The sequence below is a fragment of the Microtus ochrogaster genome, unplaced genomic scaffold, assembly GCF_000317375.1.
Source record: "Microtus ochrogaster isolate Prairie Vole_2 unplaced genomic scaffold, MicOch1.0 UNK3, whole genome shotgun sequence".
NCBI classification, from domain to species: Eukaryota; Metazoa; Chordata; class Mammalia; order Rodentia; family Cricetidae; genus Microtus; species Microtus ochrogaster.
Genome location: NW_004949101.1, coordinates 7,937,224 through 7,961,415, shown reverse-complemented (window position 1 = coordinate 7,961,415; position 24,192 = coordinate 7,937,224). Strand labels below are relative to the sequence as shown.

The following is a 24,192-nucleotide window of genomic DNA, read 5'->3' as shown; positions in this document are numbered from 1 at the left end:
CACACACACACACACACACACACACACACACACACACACACGGTAAAGGGATGGGACAAAAACAGGTCTTCCAAAAAAATAAGACCAAAAAGCACATGGACAGTGCTATCCTAATACCTCATAAAATTTAATTTAACCCAGAACTCGTCAACATAAATAAAGAAGGTCCCTTCGTACTGATAAGGAACAATCTGTCAAAATAATATAATTCTAAACATAAAAACACCAAGCACAGCCTCATCCAGTTTCATAAAATATGTTCTATTAAATATTAAGACATGAATTAATCCATATATAGTAATAGTGACTTAATACTCTATCGTCACTATTAGAGCAGTCAGCCCCCCTCCCAAACAACAGACAAAAACCCAGCCAAACAAAGAAACATGAAATGATATCACATCACAGATCAAACATACCTTACAGGCATCTACAGAAGAGTACCAAAACTCTAAAGAATTCACATTCTTCTCAGAAATACATAGAACTTTCTCTAGAGTATATCACATATTAGACACAATTCTAATTTCAACGAATACAGAAGAGCTAGGATATCTGTTATCAGACCATAGTGGAGTTAGGCTAGAAATCAATAGCAAGAAAAAATGTAGAAATATAGAGATTCATGGGACTAAGTAACACCTTGTTAAATGATGGATAAATCATTGAAGAAATATAGATGGTATTAAAAAATCCAAGCACTAAATGAAAATAAAAACGCAGTATGCTAATGAAGGCAGTCCTAAGAGAGACATCTCTGGTTTTAAGTACCTGGTCCATAGTTAAGACTCCATAGTTAAGAGTGCTTGTTGTTCTTCAGAGGACCAGACTTTGGTTTCTAGCAGGTTACAACTATATGTAATTCCCGTTCGAGGAGATAGAGTGTCCTCTTCTGACCTCTATGGGCACTCTTCATACATACACATAATAAAATTAGTAAAATGAATCCTTAAAAAGATAAATAGTTCTCAAAGAAACAATCTGATGATGTACCCCAAGGCAAAAACTTAGTAAAAAAAATTGGAAAAGCAAAACCGTAGTAAAATTAACCCAAAGACAAAAAGAGAAGATACAAATTAATAATAGTAGAACTAGAAAGTGCACCATTACAACAGATACCAAGACATTCAGGCAGGCGTTCAAAATTTATATTCTACTAAACGGGAAAATTTATAATAAATGATTGTTTTTGTAGACTCGTATGGCATACTAAAATTATATCAAGATGAAATAAATATACACATCCATAACAAGCAATGATATTGATACAGCACTAAAAAAACTAAAAACTAAAGACTCTTCCTGGCCAGACGTATGCTACACAGAATCCTACCAGGCCTTTTTCACAATATCAGAAAGTATTCCATAGAAATAGAAAATGATGGGACATTTCCAAACTTTTAAAACACTATCACTATCCCTACATTAAAACCATGTAAAGACACAACAACAACAGCAACAATGAAATTATAGACTGATCTCGTGATGAACATATATGCACAGTTTCTTAATATAATACTCACAAATTGATGCAATAACACACCAAAACAGCGTGATCAAATTGCCTTCATTCTGGACATACAATCATTTTCAACACATGGAAGTCAATCAATATTATTTTTCACATACGTGAACTCAGGAAAGAAATCATGTGATCATCTCTGTAGATGCAGAAAGACAGACTCCAAGACATTCAGGCAGACATTCATAAATAAAGACTTGGAGAGACTAGAAATGGAGAGACTATAACTCCACTCAGTAAAATCTGCAAATGACACACTGATAGCAATCATTATGCAAAATGGAGAAAATTCAAAGCAGTCCCGCTAACATCAGTAACAAGACACCCATTCCCTTCAACCCTATTCAATATTGTGCTTCCAGTCCTAGTTGGACCACTTAGAAGGAAATAAAATAGATACAAGTAGGAAAAGGAAGAAGTCAAAGAATTCATATCGGCAGGGCTATGATTCTATCCATGAGAGAATTGTGACAATTTTTCATTTTAAGCAGATTTTATACATTTTTTTACTTCTTTTTTTATTTTTTATTTTTTTTATTGTTTTTTTTTATTAAGAAAGAAAAAAAATTTTCCGCCTCCTCCCAGCCTCCCACTCCTCCCCCCCTCCCCCCCTCTCTCTCGAGTCTGAAGAGCAGTCAGGGTTCCCTGCCCTGTGGAAAGTCCGAAGTCCTCCCCCCTCCATCCTGGTCTAGGAAGGCGAACATCCAAACTGGCTAGGCCCTCACAAAGCCAGAACAAGAAGTAGGATCAAAACCCAGTGCCATTGTCCTTGGCTTCTCAGCAGCCCTCATTGTCCGCCATATTCAGAGAGTCCGGGTTTATCCCCTGCTTTTCCAGTCACAATCCAGCTGGCATTGGTGAGCTCCCAATAGATCAGCCCCACTGTCTCCGTGGGTGGTTGCACCCCTCTTGGTCCTGACTTCCTTGCTCATCTTCTCCCTCCTTCTGTTCCTCATTGGGACTTTGGGAGCTCAGTCCAGTGTTCCAGTGTGGGTCCATCGCCAGATGAAGGTTCTATGGTGATATGCAAAATATTCATCAGTATGGCTATAGGATAGGATCATTTCAGGTTCCCTATCTTCAGCTGCCCCAGGAACTAACTGGGGACCTCTCCTTAGGCACCTGGAAGCCCCTCTAGGTCCAAGTCTCTTCCCAACCCTACGATGGCTCCCTTAATTAAGATATGTGCTTCCCTGCTCCCCTATCCAACCTTCCTGTATCCCAATCATCCCGTTGCCCCAAGTTCTCCCCATCCAACCCTTCTCACTTTTTTCTTCCCATCTCCCCTTACCCCCTCCCACCCCATTGGCAACTTTTTCTTGGGGGGCATTTTTCTGTCCAGGTGATTGACAAGCCAGTTAGGATTGTCCCTTACAAGGGTGAGGGGAGGGATGGACAAATGATATAATCTACAATCCTTTTTTTTTTAACCACAAAAACCTCATGTTATACGGTGATCTTGTAAAGTTTAGTGCTCTTGGATCCAAGTTTAAATGGTTAATAATTAATGTCATTCTGTGAGGCTCAAAATGTCACATTTCCTCTAACTGCCAGAGTTAGGACTCAAGTCACATTCCATTCTTCTGACTAGTACTTAGCTTCCTGCATTTTCAGCTATTGGTTTGATATGGTATTGGTTATGAAGGAGGGGTCCAGCCTTAATGTCCTCAAATCCTGCCAGTATCTAGCAACTTAACAGCACCACTACAAATGTAGTGGTGTATATAAAACACTCCACAAGGAAATAAGGGCTTAATTTTATAGACCTATTTCTTAAAAGTGGAAATGCTTCTAAGTCTATTTTGTCACCTCTAAAATACAAATAAATTCTGTTTTCTTTATGAAGTCCTTGCTAATTTAATACCCACTGGAGTTCTGACACTTACTTCAGTGAGAAGTCTTGTAATTTATAGATTTTCATTGATGCAGATACTTTGGGTGTGTGCAGAAATCATCAGATATTTATTGTAGTCCAGTAAACTTTAACTGGAAATCAGGGTTTTTAAATTTAAACGTCCTAAGAGTACTAACTGACAGGATGTGAAACTCATGGTCTTGCTGTATTAGGAATCTCAATTGAATTGTCTCCAGTCAATTAGCCTATGGGCATGTCTTTGGGGTATTTTTTTGATTGGTGATTGATGCTGGAGGGCCTAACCCACTGTAGGTGGTTTGATGCCTTGGCATGGACCCTCAGCTGTTTAACAAAAGTAGCTGAGCAAGTCAGAGAAAGCAGGCCTTAATCAGTGTTCTTCCTTGGTCTCTGCTTCAGTTTCTGTGGTGGACTGTAAGTGTAAGAGGAAATAAAACCTTTCCTTTTCCTGGTTGGTTTTGGTCATGATGTTTATTATAGCAAGAGAGACAATTTAGGACAGTCTCAAAGACAATTTAGGACAGTCTCAAAGACAATTTAGGTACTTCAAAACCTATTACCTCTTATCTCCCAAATACTTTAAGATTACATGCTCATTTGAGAATGTTTTAGTGAGTGGATAGCATTATAGTTCTCCATAAAAGATATACATATTTCATAAATACTTAAGTTTATAAATGTTTTTCTAAAATATGATATCTTTTGTATATAATCTTTGTGTATTTTAAGACATGTTTCTTTGTCTTAAAATAAGTGACAATTCAAATTCAAGTACGTAACAATGCGTCAGATTTTAGAGCAGCTTGCTGGCTCTGTGTGTTTTATGGTGCTATTTCTCTTGCATAGTAACATTGCCTTACAGAGCAAAAGGTTAAATACAATGTGGTAAGGAAAGAACATTTTCACAAATTCATTTCTTCTCTTTGAGGTGTTTTACCCTGAGGGACATCTCTTTTAAAGGTAGCAAAGAGTTGAACCTAAATGGTCAAATAAATGTTTCATATGGTCCTTTTAAGTAACAGGGGAAAGTAGAAATGAGCTCCTTCACTGAGAAATATGTTTTCTTTTTGTAGTTGCACATCTCTATTCCTTATGAGTATAATAGAACATAATTTCATCTTCAAATTATAGCATCAAAATAAAATTGATGTTAATTTTCTTAGTGATCAAAGATATTGCCCAAAGTTGCTCAAAACTTCCACCTGACCACTGGTATAGATAGTGCATTTATCTTGAAAATAAAATATAAATAGAGAATAAATCACACCCCTGATACTTACATATATTTTAAAATTTCCTTTGTAACTCCGTGTTTCATATTGACTTTATAGTTGTCCTGATTAGAAAGAAGTTGCTTAGTCCTCAGAGATATGGCTTAGTGAGTAAAAGTTCTTTCCATTTAGTCATGAGAACCTGAGTCTGAATCAGAACCCATATAAAATAGCCAGATCTGTCTGAGTTTCTATAATGGGGAGATAGAAGCAGAGATAGACCTCAGAAGCTGAGGTCCAGCTGGCTTGGCACATGAAGTGGTAGAAAGACTCTGTGTGAAAACAAGCTGGAAGGTGAAGGTGGTCCTGTGCCCTCCACACTGGCACCATGGAACAGTAATACACCCCCTAACATGAAGACACACATACATGTACAAAAAAAAAATCTTGATTAAATTAGGATATTACCCTTAATATATATCTCTTTTCATTACAGAAGAGAACACTCAGGAAACGCCACAAATGAAGAAAAGTTTCAGTGAAAAGGTTTCTCTCTACAGGGGTGACATCACATTGCTAGAGGTGGACGCAATAGTCAATGCGGGTGAGTGGTTTACTTTTCTGTATTTTCTTTGCTATGTTTTTATGATTTTAAACATTTTCTATACTCTATGGGTATAGAAATGCCTTGTCTTTTTCTTTATGATTTTATTGAGAATTTATTTTATGCATCTGATTAAGATCCCAGGATTAATGGAGAAGTAACAAAACTGTCGTAAAGAGTTTTTCAGAAAGAATTTTAGTAATTATATGATTACTGGTTTCATGCTTGAGTTAAAGAGAAGTAGTAGTTCAACTAGTTTCTTCTTTCTTTTTAGTAAGTCCTAAAGATACAATTAGATTATATCAGCCAAAAGAGAAATGTGTAGAAATTATTACTGATTTCAAACCTCACTTATTTGTAAGTTTTCATTTTTATTATAAAATGCATTTTACTGGTATATTTTAATGTATAATTTTCTTCTTTGAAGGAAATATGACAGCATATTAGTTATGTTGTTCTTGTCTCCTATATATTTTCTTGTGTTGTTATATATCAAAAGGTAACAATTGTGATTCTATAAGAGGGAATTATGATTTGTGTTTTAGAAAGTTAAACCCCTTTCTAGGTTGAAAGTGTCAAGCAATAGTAGGTCTAGATTTAGATAAAGGCAGCCTTTAATCTTGTACTCTTTAATGGAAGAGGATGGTGACCATGGAGAGTCAAAGAGAACTGAAATAGGAAGAACTATTTGACCTAGCAGATCTTTTAGTATCTGAAAAGTTCAAGCAGAAAAAAAAAGATGTAAAAGAAGTACAGACAGCTTTGCCTGTGGGGAATTGAATGATGGTATTAGACAGGTGGTTTCTTACAGGAGCCATTAGCGAGTGGTGGTTTTCATTAATCATGAGCTTTAAAATTCAAGGGTTTAGAACAAGGAGAGAAGATGGATTTGAGTTTGGTGGAGTCTTTGACCAAAGACTTAACCTGGGTGAATGGAGACAGAAAGTTCGGGTGTAAGACAACAGAATGGGAATTTGGACTGTCATTTGTGTCAGCCTTAGCAGAGACTGCAAGATGGTCACCATTGAGTTTTCTGCAAGCCAAGAGGAATAATGCTAATTTACAGCGAGGCATCTCTCAGAACTTCAGAGAATGGGTGGGATTGCTTAACTGGCATTGTTTTTCAGAAGTGCAGGGTTCAGGTAAGTTCATTGTTGTCTCAAGGTTACCTCGGGTGATGTAAATCCACACAGGGTGGTAGGAACAAGACTTGGAGGTAAACAAGAACTGGAAGATCCTGATTCAGCATGTGGCAGAGATCTTGGGGTCTAGATGGAAGGCTGGGAGTCTTGTGAGCTTGCTCTTCCTACAGAATTGCATATCAGTCGCTTTGTATGTACAAGTTTTGCCATAACCAAAGCTCAGTATTCATCTTCTTCTAATGCTTCTTTGCTTTGTTTCTCCTCTGATGCTTCTGTTGCCTCTTTGAGATGTCATTTCTTATTCAAAAAGAAGTGTGGATTGTTTGATCTCTCTACCCAGTCTAGCTCCTTTTTTTTTTTTTTTTTTTGGTGGGGGTTTGATTTTTCTCCTTCTGTCATCTCACAGGCTCAGATCTTTCTTATATGTAGATCCCATGTTTGTTTTGTTTCTATTTTTTGTTTCAAGCTGTTTTACTCTGATCTATGGGGCCTCTGGAGAAACCAGGGTCTTGGAAAGTATCTCATGAACACGGGTACAGAATTCGGGTTAGGTATCCCTGTGGTTAGTAAGTGAGCAACTATGCCAGAATTTCTATAAGTGTATAAACTTTAATTATAAATATTTAAGATTTAAAGTTTTTTGTAAATGTACCACCAACATTCGAGTATTATTTTTGAAATTTTTAGCCAATGATTCTAGTTGCTTCTTTTTTTCCTTATTTAACATAACATTGAATTTACCTTGTTAAATTGATAGTAACAATGACTTTTCTTGGGTTCTATTAACTGTGTTTTTTCCTCTCCATGAACACAAACTGGTACCCTTTTAATTTATTCTTTCACCTCCCAAAGCAATGTCTTGACTTTTTGCTTTTAAGAGATATTCAGAGCTGCCACCTGGGGTATTGTTGGTGTCCAAGGGCTATGCTGCTGTGGGGAGATGCAGACCTGGGTAGCCTGCACTGCCACATGGGGCCATGAGACAACTGGGCCCAGGCTGATGTCTAGACCTGTGTCTGGGTCTGTGGTCCTGCCACAGCCGGGGTCTGTGTTGATATCCCTGGCCCATGTTGCCACTAAAGGCCACACAGATGCCCACTGTCTAGACCACAACCTGTGATCATGGTGGTGTCTGTGTGCTATTCTGTCACCAGGATGAAGTCAGTTTGAGTGGCCAACACCATTATCTGGGGCCATGGTATCATTCAAGTCAGGGCTACTGCTGAGGGCCATGCCTGAGTTCATAGTCCTACAACAGCAGTTGATGTCTACAGCTTCTGTTACCAGTGGGGGCCATGTGGATGACTGGGGTCTGGTCAGCTACCTGTGATCATTTTCCATGTCTGAAGATCATGCTGCTGCCATGACCATGCTGATCTGGGTGGCCTGTGCTTTCACCCTGGGCCATGGTGGTGTCTGGGCCTATGGTCTTGCTGTAATTGGTTTCTGTGATGATACACATGGTCTGGGTTATCACGAGCGGTCATTGGAAACTGTGGTGAGCTAACTCTGCCCTTCACTGGCCCTGGGATAGCTGGCCCTGCCCCTCTCTGGATACTGCAGCAAGAGAGCTGGCCCTGCTCTTCAGGGTAGAACTCGCCTTCCACATCCAGGGAAGAAGGCTCCGGCATGTACTCCAGCATACTAGAGCTGACCCTGTGGTTAGGGATGTAGATGAGCCTATCCTGGGGGTGTGAGAGAAAGAGAGTTGACCTCCCCACCTCTGTTATCTACCATGTGGTAGCATAGGTAAGGAGAAGATACCCTCTCCCCTCTGCCCCTTGCTACCTACAACAGGCAAGAGAGCTGGCCCTGAGGTCTGAGAGTGAGAGAATCAGCCCTGCCTCTCACCAGCTACAGCACATAGGAGAGTGGGCCCTGCACCCCACCTGGGCAGCACATTAGAGATGACCATGTTGTTAGGGGTACAGGTGAGACAGCCTTACATCTACCTATCCCCTTCATATTCCTCCTACAGCAATTGGGAGTGAGGGTTCTGTACCAGCCTGGGCAAAAGAGCTGGTCCTGGTGGGTGAGCCTGGGGACCTGAGAGAGGGAGAACTGTTCTTGTGCCTTGCTGCAGGCTGCACTGGGTGATCTAGCCAAGGCAGGGCCAGAGAGCTCACACCCTGGTGGTGAGGATGCCGAAAGCTGGTAGGTTAACCAACTCAACTTCCACCCAGGCCCAGAACGAGGGCTATGAGTTAGTCCACCCCAACGTCCACATTATCTATGGACTGTTAGAACATGTGCAGGGGATGGACCTATGGAACCAAAACAGCACAATCTCCATAACACAGGACAACAGAGAGCCAGAGGAAGCCAGAAGCCTTGAGCCAGACCAATGACCCTTGGAAATGACAATGAATGTACTAAAGGTAACTGTGTGACTCGGTGGGCCACACTATAGCTTCCACAATGAGATTCTTTTTCTTATTTTTTTCTTTTAAATTTTGTTTCGTTTTAGAGGGAGGGTTACAAGGACAGAGGACAGATGCAAAGGGACAGGGAGAAAAGTGAAGTCAGAAAACATGATGTGAAATCCACAAAGAATCAATAAAAGTTAAAAAAATTAATAAGAAAGAGATATTCAAACTGTATATGTGTTAAATTGAACTTTATAGAATTGAACTTATCGTACCTATAATAGCATATTCTGTGCTGGGAACTTGATACTGTGAAGCAGTTTGGCTTTGGTTTTTAAAAATCATTTATTTAATCAATTAATAAAATATTTATTGGGTAATTTTCATTGACATAAAACAAAGTATTGTTAGGAAAACATCCTTAAGTCACTATTTTGCTTCTTCTTTATTTTATCGCGCCTTTCCCTGTATGTGTAGTTTTCTCATAGATGTTGCATTAGTGTACATGATTATGATGACTTAATCTAAAGACAAAAATCAACTGTTTTACCCTCCTACCTCTCTGGCTGTGATGATTGTAATTTGGCTGTGTTCACATGAGCTGGCTCATCAGGTAGATCCTGGGTGGATGGGGAAGAAATACCAAATGTGCAGGTAATGGCTCTATTTACAGCTCTCTGCCTTGCAGTTTGTTGGCCTGGTATGAGAAGAGAGGCACAGCTGTTAACTTTCAGGCATACAAGGCCACATGACAGAAAATTCCAGAGCCACCACCAGCAAGAGGCAGGCTTCCAGTCAAGGTAGCAAGGCTTCTCTGCAGTCACTTTCTACCTGACTGCCAGTTCTTTAGTTACCACATTAGCATATTCAAGCAACTGATCTTTATAGCTCTGAATAGAAGGAGTCGATGTTTTAAAGTTTTTAATCAAGTGTTTGTTGAAATTCTTTAAATGTTACCTGAGATAAGCCTCTTCTTTATTCTTCCTTCTAGGAAGCTGCACTTATGTATATGTTTTAATAAAAGAAGTTGTAATAAGTATGATATTAGCTAGCAGAGAAATAGCACACATTAAGAGTCAGGCAGATGTAGGTTCTATGTCAGGTTCTTATACTTAGGACTGTTTTATTTTAAATTTTATTTTGAAGTAATTATAGTGAATTGAAAGAAAAGAAATAAGAGTTCTATGTAAGGTCCCAGCAATGGCAGTATCATGTAACCTGTAGCATAATATAAGACCTAGAAAATTATTACCTATATATTCTGATCAGTATTGATAGAAATATGTTCGGTGTTGCAAAGAAAGAGACTGTCACTCAATTGAAGTGTCTGGACAAAGCAAACTTTACTCTTGATCAAGAGGGTGTGCTTGGAAGAGCAAACACACTGAGACAGGAAGGGCATCTTGGTTTTATTCTAAGGAAAGTGGTGATTGTATCTTTTCCCCATTGACTGGGCACTGACCTCACAGTCTGTTCAGTTGTCTAGTCAGAAAAAAAATTGGCAGACCAGAGATGAAGGAGGAAGGAGAAGGGTCTCTGCTCTAAGGAGAACAGGATCACTATTCCATGGCATCAAATTTCTACAAGAGAGCAAGTGGGCCTTTGGGTGACCAAATTTTACTGGGTACGGAGGATTGAAATATTTGTATAAAAATCTTACACTTTGGGAAAAATGAGATTTTAATTCCTTGTCCTAAACACATTTAGCATGAATTCTAATAGGTCTTAATAACAAAACCCAGAGTTAGATATTGGGAAAAATACTGAGAGATCAGAGAGAAGAAGGAGCAAAACTATGTTTACCTTAGCTCTCAACTTCCCTGCTGAAAGAGATTGAGTTCCTATTTCCTCCTGCCTTATCACTTCCTCTATCTGCTCAGTCATATCACTTCCTGTATCTATGCTGAGCAAGGTATTCCTTCACAGAAAACAGGCTCCAAATAGTCAGTTCATACACTAAGGATAAATACTGGTTCCATAGTCAGTGGCCCTACAAACTGCCCAAGCCACACAGCTGTCACCCACATTCAGAGGACCTAGTTTGGTCCTATGTGGCTTCCTAGCTGTCAGTCTAGAGTCAGTGAGCTCCCACTAGCTTGTGTCAGCTCCCAATAGCGAGGGTCAGTCAGACCCATCATGTTGTTGACTCCTTTGCTCATATTATTGCTCCCCCATCTCTTTGACTGGACTCTAAAAGCTCCACCCAATGCTTAGGTGTGGATCTCTGCATCTGTTTCCATCAGTTACTGGACAAAGATTCTATGATGACAATTAAGATAGTCATCAGTCTGCTCACAGGGGAAGGCAGTTAAGGCATCCTCTCTACTATTGCATAGAGTCTTAGCTGGAATCATCCTTGTGGATTCCTGAGAATTTCCCTAGTTCCAGGTTTCTTACTAACCCTAAAATGACTCTCTCTAGCATGATATCTCTTTCCTTGCTCTCTTTCTCTGTCCTTCCCCCAACTCGACCTTCCAAGTCCCACATGTTCTGCTTCCCCCTGATAGAAATAAGCCATCCTCCTTTTGGAGACTTCAAATGTCACTGTTAGACATTGTCTTGGTTCACTGCAAAACACTTAAATATTTTAAATGTCATGTAGAGCAGATCTCAGAGAGGTTAAAGGATCAATATTTGCTATGTACATTCAGAGTACAGAAACTTAATTCCTAGTTACCTGGTAGAGACTCAACCCTAAAATTATGTACAGGAAGCCAGATGAAACCTTTTTCTAGAATTCTATATGACTATTAATATAATGATAAAAACTTTAAAAATATGTTTTAATCTTATAAAAACATAGCAAAGAATTTGTGGAGACATGATTTGTTACAGCAATGAAATACTCAGATTAACATTCTTCCAATCTCAGAAATAAACCATGTATTAGTGTTTGTTTGGGGGGGAAAATGTTAGAAGGTATTATAAAGAACAGTCACTGAACATTCAGGTTGCTCAAGAATAGGGCAAAACAGCTGCTGATCTTTCAGAGGCACCAACAGCCCTACCTTTAAAATGGTTAATGGACAAACCTGTATGGGTTGTGCAATGACTTTTAACAACAGAGAAACTTCAGGTCTTGGAATTCTCCTGTATTTGTTGTTAAAAATAAATCTGGAGCTGGGCAGTGGTAGTACATACCTTTAATCCCATCACTTGGGAGGCAGGTGGATCTCTGCGAGTTTGAGGCCAGATTGGTTTACAAGAGCTAGTTCTAGGACAGCTAAAGCTACACAGAGAATCCCTGTCTCAAAAAAATTAAAAATAAAAAAAGAAAGAAATGAAGGAAGGAAGGAAGGAAGGAAGGAAGGAAAGAAAAAGAAAGAAAAAGTGATAAAACATGTTTATAATTGATATTACATAAGTCCCATCTAAATTAGTTGTCTTTTCATTTATTTGTTCCATTTTCAAACTGTCCAGTGCATTATCATACAGAGACCTAAATCCTTCCATAGTCTTTCCCAATTTTTAATGTGGGAAAGAACTCTTTTTTAACTATTCCCTTCCTTTAAGAAATCCCAATTGTCTTATCAAATCTGCCAACAATATCAGAACTATGAGACATAGCATGTCTATTGCTACAGATATTCTCTGTCCTACTGGTCCCGAAGCCACTTATAAAATAACCACTCTGAGGCTTAATGTTAATTACATATTTTTTGGCCTATTAGCCCAGGGTTAATATTAACTACCTCTTACAACTTAAATCAACCCATAATTGTTGTCTATATTTAGCCACGTGGCTTAGTACCTCACTCAGTGAGGCATTCCCATCTTGCTTCCTCTGTGCCTGACTGGTGACTGCATCACTGCCTTTCCTCTTCCCAGAATTCTCTTAGTCTGGTTGCCCACTTGTACTTCCTGCCTGGCTACTGGCCAATCAGGTTTTTTTATTTTTAAACCAACACGAGAGACAAATGTTTACAGTGTACAAAAAGATTATCACCCAGCACTTGTCTGAGCTGAGAACACAGGCAGTGAACAGCTTGACTGAGGACAGCTGTGACTACTAGCCATGTAGCCATGAGCTGTGAGAAGCAGCCCAAGGAGAGGGGGTGTGGGTGGATGGAGGGAGGCAAGAAGGGAGGGGAAGAGAGAGAGAGAGAGAGAGAGAGAGAGAGAGAGAGAGAGAGAGAGAGAGAAAGGGCTGTCTGAAAAACACACATGGGATTGTGTGGAAAAAGGCACGTAAGTCCTATGGCATTTGTAGCCCAGGTGCTTCTGGAGTTTGGATGGCAGCTGGAGACTCTTTCAGAGGTTACAACAGGAAAATCCCAAATTCTCTCAGAAGCTTGGGGGGGAAAAAAAGAAAACCAAGCAGGGCAGGGCAGGTCAGGTCAGGTCAGGGCAGGAGCCCTATGTGGAGCTCTTGTCTGTGCTGGTGGCTGCAAAGCAACAGTCTAGTGGCTTTTTTTTTTTTTGTGAATTCCCGCCTTTAAGTTGGGTACCAATATGTAGCAAAAGTTCTGATAGGTCTTAATAATAAAAACCTAGGGTCAGATATTGGGGAAAATGCTGAGAGATCAGAGTCAAAGGAGCAAAACCACAGCCACCTTACCTCTTCCCAGCCCAAAAGAGACTGAGTTCCTTCTTCCTCCCACCTTATCACTTCCTCTCACCATTTAGGCATACCACTTCCTGTTTGTCTGTGCAGACTTCTAGACCTCTATGGTTACTTGTGGCTAACTTTGTCCTCTGATCTTCAGGCAAGCTTTTTTTGTACAAACAAGATATCACCACAGTCACAAGTTTTATAGTATTTGATAGGAAAATCTCATAGTGATATTTCTTATAGTACTGAGAATCAAACTCATCCCTTGAGCATTTAGTAAACACTTTACCAAGTGAGGTACACCATGGCCTAGGAAATTGATACTTATATACTCCTGCCATCTAGAGTTTAGATTCCACCATTTAACCTTCACTTTTAAGTGTATTATGTATGTATAGTTTTATCCCATGTATGGATCCATGCAACCATTACACGATTCAGGTACACAGAACCAATTAATTAATGACATTTTCTCATTTTACATACCAATCCCAGTTCCCACTCCCTTCCTCCTGCTCCCTCCACTTTCCCCCCACCCCACTCCCCATCCACTCCTCAGAGAGAGAGAGAGGGTAAGGCTTCCTGAGGGAAGTCAACAAAGTCTAGCACATCACTTTGAGGCAAAACCAACGTCCTCTCCCTATTTCTAGGATGAGCAAGGAATCCCTCTAAAGAGAATGGGTTCCAAAAAGCCAGTACAAACAGTAGGGATAAATCCTGGTCTCACTGCCCCAGCCATACTACTGTCACCCACATTCAGAGGGGCCTTGTTTGGTCCTACGCTGGTTCCCCTACTGTCAGGCTGGAGTTGGTGATCTCCCATTAGCTCAGGTAGGCTGTTTTTAAAAAAGTCTTTTAATCTTTAGTCTTTCCCTATATAAAATGGGGATGATACTGGAAGCAAAGATCAGAGAAAATCGTAAGTAATGTGTGGGAACTATGTAGTTCAGTGTGACATATGATCTGCACTTTGGTATAATTTAACTGCCATACTTACTAATGTCTGGCTTGGGGTGGATTTTACTCCTGATGTCTTCTCTGAGAGAGCTTAGCACAGGAGAGCCTTTCACAGTCAGTGCATTCCTCTGACTTCCAATGCGTGCATCCGTTTCTAGTGGGCAGCAGATGCTCCAGCTAGAGAAGCTGTCTTCTTCCTGAGTAGTTTTCCAAACATCACATATTTGAACATGAATTGTGCAATTACTAATTTCGTTATTCAAATTTGAGTTCATAAAGAAGCATTTTTTTTCTAGTGAAAACACCCAGTATTTACCATGAATAAAAATCTACTTTTACATTTATTGCCTCATAAGAATGCTTGAAAACATTTGGGCATGAATTTTCATTTGACAAAGGAATCTGCAAAGATTTATTAAATGCCTGTTTTGTGAAACACTGAGTTCCGTAGCAGAGGTAAATAAATATATGCTAGTTGCTGCCTAGCGTGGTACAGTTCTTTATCCGAAGTGTCTGGGACAAATAGAGAAGTGTGTAACCCAGCGAAGCAGTGCGAGCATGGTGTACTACAGAGCCACAGGTGGCCGAGTATGCAGAGAGCAAAGACAGGTAGCTTCAGCTTCTGCAGTGCTTGGAATGTCCCCTTCAAGGCATAAGGAAGTGGTGAGTCTGAAGAATTTTTCAGAGGAAACCCCTGTAGTAGATCTGTATTATACAGATATCCCTGGCAGTGGCGTGAAGGACCATTTAGGGAGTGATGAATTTGAGGGGCATATCGGAAGCAAAGATGAAACAATTTAACTTTGTAGTGAGTACTTCAGCTGAGGAAAATCTGGGGCTTTTTCTCCTATTTCACAGCTATTACTGTTGTTAGCTACAACTTTGCCCTCTTTACTTGTGGGGTAACCCTGGTTTGAGTTCATTTTGATTTGGGTGAATCTCAAGAGCCCAAGTCTGATGTGGTTGGGTTAGGTCAGAGAAACTAGAGTCAAAGTGTATTTGCTTTTTCACAAGCATCCCTTGGATTCTTAGTCAATATGCAATATGTACTGCATTCTAGGATGCTGCCAGCTTGTCTCTCACCAATTGTCACCGCAACCTCTTCCCTTTCTTCTTGAATATGCGAACTCTGTTGATCTTTGATGTCTTTTTATTTCGATGAAGTGAGTGTGTGAGTATGTATGTGATCATGTGTGTGAGTATGTGAGTGTATGTAAATGCATGACTGTATGTGAAGTCAAGAGCTTGATGCCAGACATTGTCCTCTTTTGTTCTCCACCTTCTTTCTTGAGATAGGGCTGTTCCCTGACCCTGGACCTCACTAATTTGGCAATACTAATCGGACAGCAAGCCCGGGGATTCTCTGTTCTACATTCCCAGTGCTAGGATTGTAGGTCCTTGCCTTCCCTCCCAGCCTTTGATGTAGATCTGAACTCAGACCCTCCTGCTGGCTTAGCAAACACGTTGGCAGCTGAGCCATCTTCCAAGTTCTTGTCCTTATATTCTTTGCATATAATACTGTTGTTCACTTCATTCCTGAATGTTAATTTTCTTTTCACTGCACGGACATATATTTGACGGTCTCCTTTAGCTCACATCCATGACCTTCATTTCTTACCTAGAGAACTGCAGTAGAGTTCTGAATGCTTTGACAGAAGCTTCACTTAACTCTTCACAATTTTCTTTATCATGTTGTTTCTCTGTTCAGCCTGCCACCTTTAGTGTCTTCTTATAGTCCATAAGGTTAATGGTGAGTACCTCAGTGTTTCAAATGAATCTTGATTCAAATTTCCTTGCCTAGTGTCTTGCTCCTGATCTATAATTCATTCCCCCTCTCTTTTCTTTTCTTTCTTCTCTTCTCTTCACCCTCCTCCTCACTCCTTTACTTCCCTTCACTTCTTTATCTAGTAGTATATCAGAAAGAATGTGCTCATCAGTCAGGCCTAGATAAATGTAAATACAGGGGAAAACCAATGTTAAAATATTTCTGTGTGTCGTGGTGAATTCTTTTGGGCTAAGAGTAGAATATTTCTTCTACATGTATAGGTGGGTTAGGTGTAGTAGAGAAGATTGGCTTGGATCCAAAGAGATATGATTTATTATATGTAAAGTATATAGCAAATTTTCTTTGGAAATTGCAAAGATAGTAGGTAAAGTAAAATTTTAAAGTTATTTTTGTTTCATCTCTGTGATGAATAAATCAAAATTTTGAGGCAGAAAGTGAATTTTCAGGTTCCATAACTATGTTATTTTATTTTGAAAAACACTCTTCATAGAGTGTGGACAGTTATTTGTTCCTTGTTTCTTTTCAGCCATGGGGTTGAGAATATATTTGCTCTTGTGTTTTAGCATAATTTCCTGAATTGCATTTTGATAGAGTTTTGGAGATGCAACCTTAAATCTTCAGCTTCCTGCCTTTCTTCTTCCTGTCAAATTATTGAAAAACAAAACTTTGCCCCGGGAGAGTAATACTCTTGCCAGATTTCTGAGGATTTTATTGAAAGAAGATTATATTCTCATGATCATTTCTTTCTCTAAAATATGCTTCTGGTAAATTCCTGGTGATTCCAATTGTTTTCTTATTTCCTCTCCCTGCTGCCTTCTCTCTCTCAGACTTTGGCCTCCCTGTGGAATCAAGCTCAGTTATTTTCTCCATCTTCCAAATTCCCATTTACAAATTGTGGGTACACCAGGGATGTTGACTGTAATCTGGAGTCACAGCAAGGAGACCCACCATCTTAATGTATCATCACATAGGATGATCTGTGTATACTGACCAATTCAAGTTTAATCTTGTGCTAAGCCTATCGACTAAATAGTTGTGTTTGCTAAATATTGGGAGAAAATACAAATATCTAATTTATGTTTCAGTGTTATGTCATTAAAAACAATTCTGCAGGTTTCACCGTCACAGAATATTATTCTGCAAGAGATATATTTTTAAATTTATTTGTATATTGCTGGCTATGTAATGAAAACACGATAATGTTCCTTTAGTTGTGATTAAAGATGGCTTTAATCAAAGAAATATGTTCACCAGTACAATAGTATTTAAAAAGGAAAAGTGAGGTAGACTGGTTTATTTACTTTTCAGTTCTTGCCTCACCATCTAGCTTTCAAGGAGAGATGCATTTGCCCATGGTTAAAGCACAGATAATTGGAATCAGATCAGTCATGACTCTTAAGTATGCCTTTTTTACTTCTTGGCTTTGGAAAACTATTCAGCAATTCTTAATATATGTTTGTATTACTAAAAAACACTATAAAGCTTGCTTCACGGAGATATTGTGAAAATACAAAGGGAATGAAAATCAAGAGATAAAATGCTTTATACAAAACCCATTACTTACAGCCACAGTCATAAAAAAAAGGTAGCTGATTGTAACGAATATCTAAATTGTTCCAGTATAATGAAAACTCAGGAGTCAGAAATTGAGATAAATACCTGATAAATCCAAGGACATCAGAGAGTGATTGGCTGACCCTCTCTCAATATTTTTCTTGAACTACTTCCCCCAAAGCCCTGGAAACCCTCCTTTCTCTCTTCCTGTCCTCTCTAGCAGACCTTCTCAGTCTTCCAGGACTCTATGGCTTATCCTGGTCAGCCAGTCACTGACTCTGTCCTTTGATTCAAAATGTCTTTATTGCCACAATGGAATGACTGTACTAGCAATTCTCCCCTACTATTTCCCCCTTTTTATCTAAATAAAAGGAAAGGCTTTAACTTTAACATAGTAAAACTATAGATAGTAAGAACAATTATCAAGTAAGAAATACATTCACAATATCCATTTTATTTGTATTGGGCAAATTCAGAGAAAATGCTCTATTATCTTTTCTATCTTGGTGAGTTCAAAGTTTTGTACCTGATTTACTTTCTATCATAACTAAGGAAAACTGTAACTATAATTAATTAATCTTCAATCCCATCAGAGACTCAAGAAGGATATATCACCTGAGTAAACAGGAAGTACAGAGCAAGTAACTTCCAAAACTAAAAAAATAAGTTCCTCTGCAACATTGGGCCATTCATCTTCAGCCAGTGGGTCTAAAATGTCTAACAAACCTTCTGTGAAGCAGGAATTTTGATGGACTATTCTACCCTGTCTTAGCAAAGCTCAGCAGTTGTCTTCTTTTGTGTCATACCTGTCCAATTTGGACAGCATACAATCAGCAGTCAATGCAAGGGCAGTTTCTTTGGCCAGTGGCTAACTTTGCCACAAATAAAAGCAAATTTCATATGGAAGTTTTTTAATGCCCATCATCCTCTTTTGGAGTAAATTGGTGCTGCCAGCAGCAGACATGTCTCACTGTCATGAAAAGCCCAATGTTTCAAAACATTAAAATGCCATATTCTGTGTGTATCTGAAGTGTTTGAAGACCATCTGTCTAGTTAAAATATGTCTATGATTGACCTTGAAAATATACCTAACATGACTATAAGTTTGATTGTTATAGATAACTAACTACTAACCCGTATTTTTTTGTTACCCTAAGTAGCTTTCAAGGACTAGTACCTTGCATTAATTTTTAAATGAGCTGCATAGGTACAGTTCCTTAAACAAGAAATAGAAGCACATAGTGTAACAAAAGTAACCTTAAATTTGTACCAGAATATAAAAATCCATAACAGTGTAAAATATTTGAGACCAGTAGTTGCCTTTAGTTTGAAAGTAAATTCAATAGTCAACCCTTTTATCCTATAATTTCTATATCCCCCATTATCTTTTCAGAATGAGATCCCTGAATTTATTTACTTTTGCTTAGTTTTCTTCCTGACCATGACCAATAACAACTTGTGACCAACCCTCTTAACCAATAACAAACATCTATTGAAAGACATAATATCACCCCCTTCCCTCCTGTCATGTTCTTAAAATTACTTCCTATTGTTGGGAGAGATGGCATCTTTAGGGGACCTTGAAAAAATTGAGATTAAGATCAAGTTCTGGGAATGCTAGCTTTTGTCCAGTCTCAGTGTGATGAGAGAGTGCAAAGCTTATTTTAAGTTTTCACTGGCATAGTATTTGAAGCTGGGCCATCTTAGCTAACTGCTTTGAAGTTGTCCTGAGCAGTTTGTAGTTTAAAGCTGACCTTTGGATCTTGCTTGTCAGCTTAGCAGCATCATCACAATCCAGGTAGATTCATCATTGTGGGGCCCCAATGTCCTTTCGGAGATTTCAAAGGTCACTGTTAGGAATGGTCATGGTTCACTGCAGGAAATTTAAACATTTTAAATGTCATATACGGCAGATATTGGAGATGTTAAAGGATCGCCATCTATTAAATACATCCAGAGTACACAAACTTAGTTCCTAGTTACCTGCTTCAGACTCAAACCTGAAATCACATACAGGAAACTAAATTAAGCCCATTTCTAGAATCAGTTAGTACTCTATATGACCATTAATATAATGACAGAAGGTATATATATATGTACATATATATACCTTCTGTCAATATAATGACAAAGTTTTCATTCTGAGGTCAACACATCTTTGAAGTGTAGGGGATGATTCAATTTAGTAGTTTTTCCCCCATTATTCAGTGTCTTTTCACAGCTGTTATTCTTTTCTCATTGGCATTGAAAAATTTAAAGTTTTTAAGTGTAAAGTCTCTGAGGGTCCTTATTATCTTTTTCTGTTTATTAAGCATATCTTTTAAAGTATGATTAGATCTTTCTATAACTGATTGGTTTATAGGATTGTATAGTATACCTGTAATATGCCTTATATTGTAATATGCAAAAACTATTTCATTTTACTAGAGACATATGCTGGAGCATTATCAGCCTTAATTTGTACTGATATCCCCATAATGGTCATAACTTCTAGTAAATGTGTAATTACAGAATCTGCCAATCTGGATGCCAACATTTTGGTGAAATTATTGTTACATTTGTATCTGTGGCTACCAAACTTGGAATTTCAATGCCATTTACATATATTTTTAGCTTTGGTCTTTGATTATTTATACCAATTTACCAAAGTACTTGTTTTCTGATCTCCCCTGAACCTTTTGTTGTACCTATAGACGTTATTCTGTCTTTGGTCATATCCATGGAAGTGTGGTTTTTTTTTAACAACATGTATTTTTAATTGCCCTGTGGATTAAGTTTTTCCAACATTGACAGGTAATGATTGAGCCAAATTTGATATTGGGACCTGCACTAGCTCCCTTAGGGCGTTTCCCAATGGCAAAGAGTTACCTTGCCTGTCCCTTGTTGATCTGCACTCATTAGTTCAATGCCAGCCTTTGCCACACCTTCTGCATACTCCAGAAGGCAGGCTGGGGCCTTCTATTTGGATTATCTCTAGAAAAAAAAAACATTGTTCCAGAAACATTTTCCCTATAATCTCTTTTCAAATGACCTTGTTTACATAATTAAAAATTCTTACATTTTGATTTTTCTTAAAATTTCTAGAAATTACTTCTCCTATCATAGCAGCATTATAATCATGAGGCCAATATCAGCTGTATTTTGGATCCATTCATCCTTTATCCTTCAAAGATCTAATCACTCTTTTGCTTTCTGAATTAGTGTTTTCAAAAGCCAAAGATTCAAATAACATTTGTCTATCTTCTGAATTTGACATCATTCTATTTACAAACTGAAGTTAATATTCATAAAAAATCAGTGAAGACTTCTTTTGGGCCTTGTCTCTGCTTTTAAGAGAGTATCTCCTGAAGTTAAATAATAATACAGTCCACATATTTGTCAGACTTTCTAGAGAAACTGAACCGATATAATGATTGTTTATTGAAAAGGGAAATTTTTTAGATTTGCTTACACAGTATGATCTGGGTAGTACAAAAGTGTCTGTCTGCACAATAGTATATCCAAGAATATGAGAGCTGCTCAGTTCGTGAGGGTGAATGTCTTGGTGGTCAGTCTCAGTCTGGTGTTGAAGGCTTGGACCCTCCTGGAGAGCTCCTCTCTTCATGCGCATTGAAAGACAAAAAAGCCTATGTGCATTGCCCAAATATCCACCCACTGTGGAACCTTCACCATTATCCTTCAGGCCTATTCTAGTTAAGGACTGTGATGCTGCAACTGTCCACTTCTGGCTGGTGTGTGCATAGCATGCAGGACCATCTGTAAACCATTCCTTGGTCTTCTTCAACTCAGTTGTCTGATCATAGAGCACAGCCTATGCGGTAATAGATGTATGCTTAGGGACAGAAGGAACAATAGTGGGAACAGGAATCACAAGCAGTTTGGTAGCTTCCTCATGAGCTTACTTGTGCCTTCAGTAGCTGCACTTGCCTGAGTGTGTATGTGCCACTCCCATTTGATACTGGCTTGCTGGTCTGCACATCTAGCTTGTTGGCTTGTTGGATCAGAAAATACCCAGCTTATGATGGGAAGCCCAGCTGGCATGGTAACTTAGCAGCCCATTGTCAGGTATTCAGTTTTCACTAAAGCCCCATCACAAGCTAAAAGCTGTCTCTCAAACAGAAAATAGTTATCTTCAGACAATAGCAGGGTCTTGATTCAGAATCACCAGATTCCCTATTGTAATTTAGCTATGGAGGCCTATCAGAGGCTCCAAACAGCACTTTTGTTTCCCACTTCCACAGTAAATACCATTGGGAAGCTCTGTCTTAGGGCCTAAGAGGCAAAGCAGCCTGCACAGGAGCCTGGATCTGTTGAAGAACTGTTTCCTCAGAACTGGTATCTTTCCAAGTCATTTGTTCTGGACCAGACTAACTAAGCCAAGTGAGGAGTGTACTGCTTCCAGAATCCAATAGGCTCACTGTGCACCGTGCTTCTTTCTTGGTAGGAAAGGCCAAGCATAGACACTTAATATTTTACCTTATAAAAATGACCTCAACATGTTGACACCACTGAACTGCTAGAAATTTCACTGATGTAGAAGAAGGCTCTTGAATTTTAGGCTGATTTATTTCCCATCCTGTGATATGAAATGAGTCCATAGTGGCTGTTACATTTGGTTCAATCAGCATGAAATGTCATTGATTTAATGGTCTGTTATGAAACCTTATGGAAGAAAAAAGTGGTCAAGATTCCTGTGAACCAAGTGTTGACACAGGACTGGAGAATTAATATATATAGGTATGGGATAGAACTGTAAAGGTGTTCCGCTGTCCTTGCCAGTTGAAAGCAAAATACTTACTGGTCCTTATGGAAGCACGTGTGAAATCAACAGCTGCATACTAGGTCTCAGCAAACATGCCAGTCTGTTCAGAAGGAAACCACATCTAGTGTAACAGTGGCAATTGGAGTTACTACTTGATTACATTTTTAAACTGTCACCGTCCATGAAACATTGTCTTCTGCACAGGCTTAAAATCAGAATTATAGGAGTATGGGATGGGAATAGCCACCCATGCATATTTTGAATCTGCTGTTTTCTGTAATACTTCTAGAGAAGTGAAGCTGATTTGGGTTCATTGTTTTCTCTGGTAGAGCAACTCTAGTGGTTGTCCTCTCTAACAAGAATAATTCTCACTCCACAGATCAGAGAGTCAATGTGGGGATTCTGCCAATTCTTAAGTCTAACTATCCAAATTTTACATTCTGAGACTGGGAAAATAAACCACAGGATGAGTTCAGGGACCCACCAGGCCAACTGTGAATCAGATTTCAGCTAAAACTTATCGATCATCTGACTCCATAAGCCCATATTTGAACCAAAGAGTCGTAATTCTCTCTGGAGTCACCCTGAATCAATACCATTCCAGAACCATTATGTAGTGCCCCCCCCCACAAGCTTTCTTATTTCCTTTACTCCAATGAACAGTTATACTGGTAAAAAAGAACATACATTGTACTGAGGAGCAGTACTTTGGGGAAGGAAAACTTTTTTCTGGTCCTCCCTCAAGGGGACCTACTTTCCCATTCTTTCGAGGAGTTCTCGGTCTGGCTCAAGTCTGCAAATGACATGGAGGGCCATAATTCTCCGTTGTTATATTTCCAGGTAGCCTTTCATGTATTTGTTTTGGAATTGTGTGTAACAGGATCTTCACTTGTAAGAATTTTAAGAAACTTCAAATAGGAAAAGCAAGGTAGATTTCATTGCATTTTACAGAAGCGTACATTAACCTGGACAATAGGCAAAATGGTCAGTGCATCATTTGATGCAGATCAGTGTTTTATTTTATTTTTTAATTAATTAATTAATTAATTTATTAAAGATTTCTGTCTCTTCCCCGCCACCGCCTCCAATTTCCCTCCCCCTCCCAGAATCAAGTCCCCCTCCCTCGTCAGCCCAAAGAGCAATCAGGGATAAAACCGGCCTCGCTGAACATAGCGGACAATGAGGACTACTGAGAACCCAAGAACAATGACAATGGGTTTTTGATCCTACTGCACATACTGGCTTTGTGGGAGCCTAGGCAGTTTGGATGCTTACCTTACTAGACCTGGATGGAGGTGGGTGGTTCTTGGACTTCCCACAGGTCAGGAACCTGTTTCTTAGGCCTGGAATGGCTCACCAGTAAGTATGTCAGTAAAACTCTCTCTCTCTCTCTCTCTCTCTCTCTCTCTCTCTCTCTCTCTCTCTCTCTCTCACACACACACACACACACACATATATATTTATATTGATATAATCAAATGAATTCATCTATATTTACCCCCATAAGATAACATAGCATGTACTTTCCTTTATATATTTGTTTAAGATTTGTCACTAATTTCCAAGGGAATATGACCCTGGTAATCTTATGGGGATCCTGAAAAAAATTAGAATTATGGTTAAATCCTGGCTATAGTTGTCTATGAGACTGTATCATCTCAATCAATTGTCTTGAGGCTGTTTTAGACGTTGGATCAAACCATATTAGCCAGGAAGCTCTTCATCTTGAAACAAAAACAGAATTTCTTTTCCAAAGAAGCATATCCTTAGACCCATTTTTTTTATTGAGTAAAAAAAATTTTCCGCCTCCTCCCAGCCTCCCACTCCTCCCACCCTCCCCCCACTCCTCTCCCCCTCCCTCTC

The 24,192-nt window shown here is 39.0% G+C and overlaps 1 protein-coding gene across 1 annotated transcript in view; it reads left to right on the top strand.

Moving 5' to 3' along the window:
* The window catches only part of Macrod2 (MACRO domain containing 2), a 1,889,857-nt gene that overhangs the window by 56,040 nt on the left and 1,809,625 nt on the right, over positions 1–24,192 (top strand). Inside the window, exon 3 of the mRNA XM_026788524.1 lies at positions 5,103–5,210. Coding sequence (XP_026644325.1) covers positions 5,103–5,210 — 108 coding nt within the window. The remainder of the gene's footprint in view (positions 1–5,102; positions 5,211–24,192) is intronic.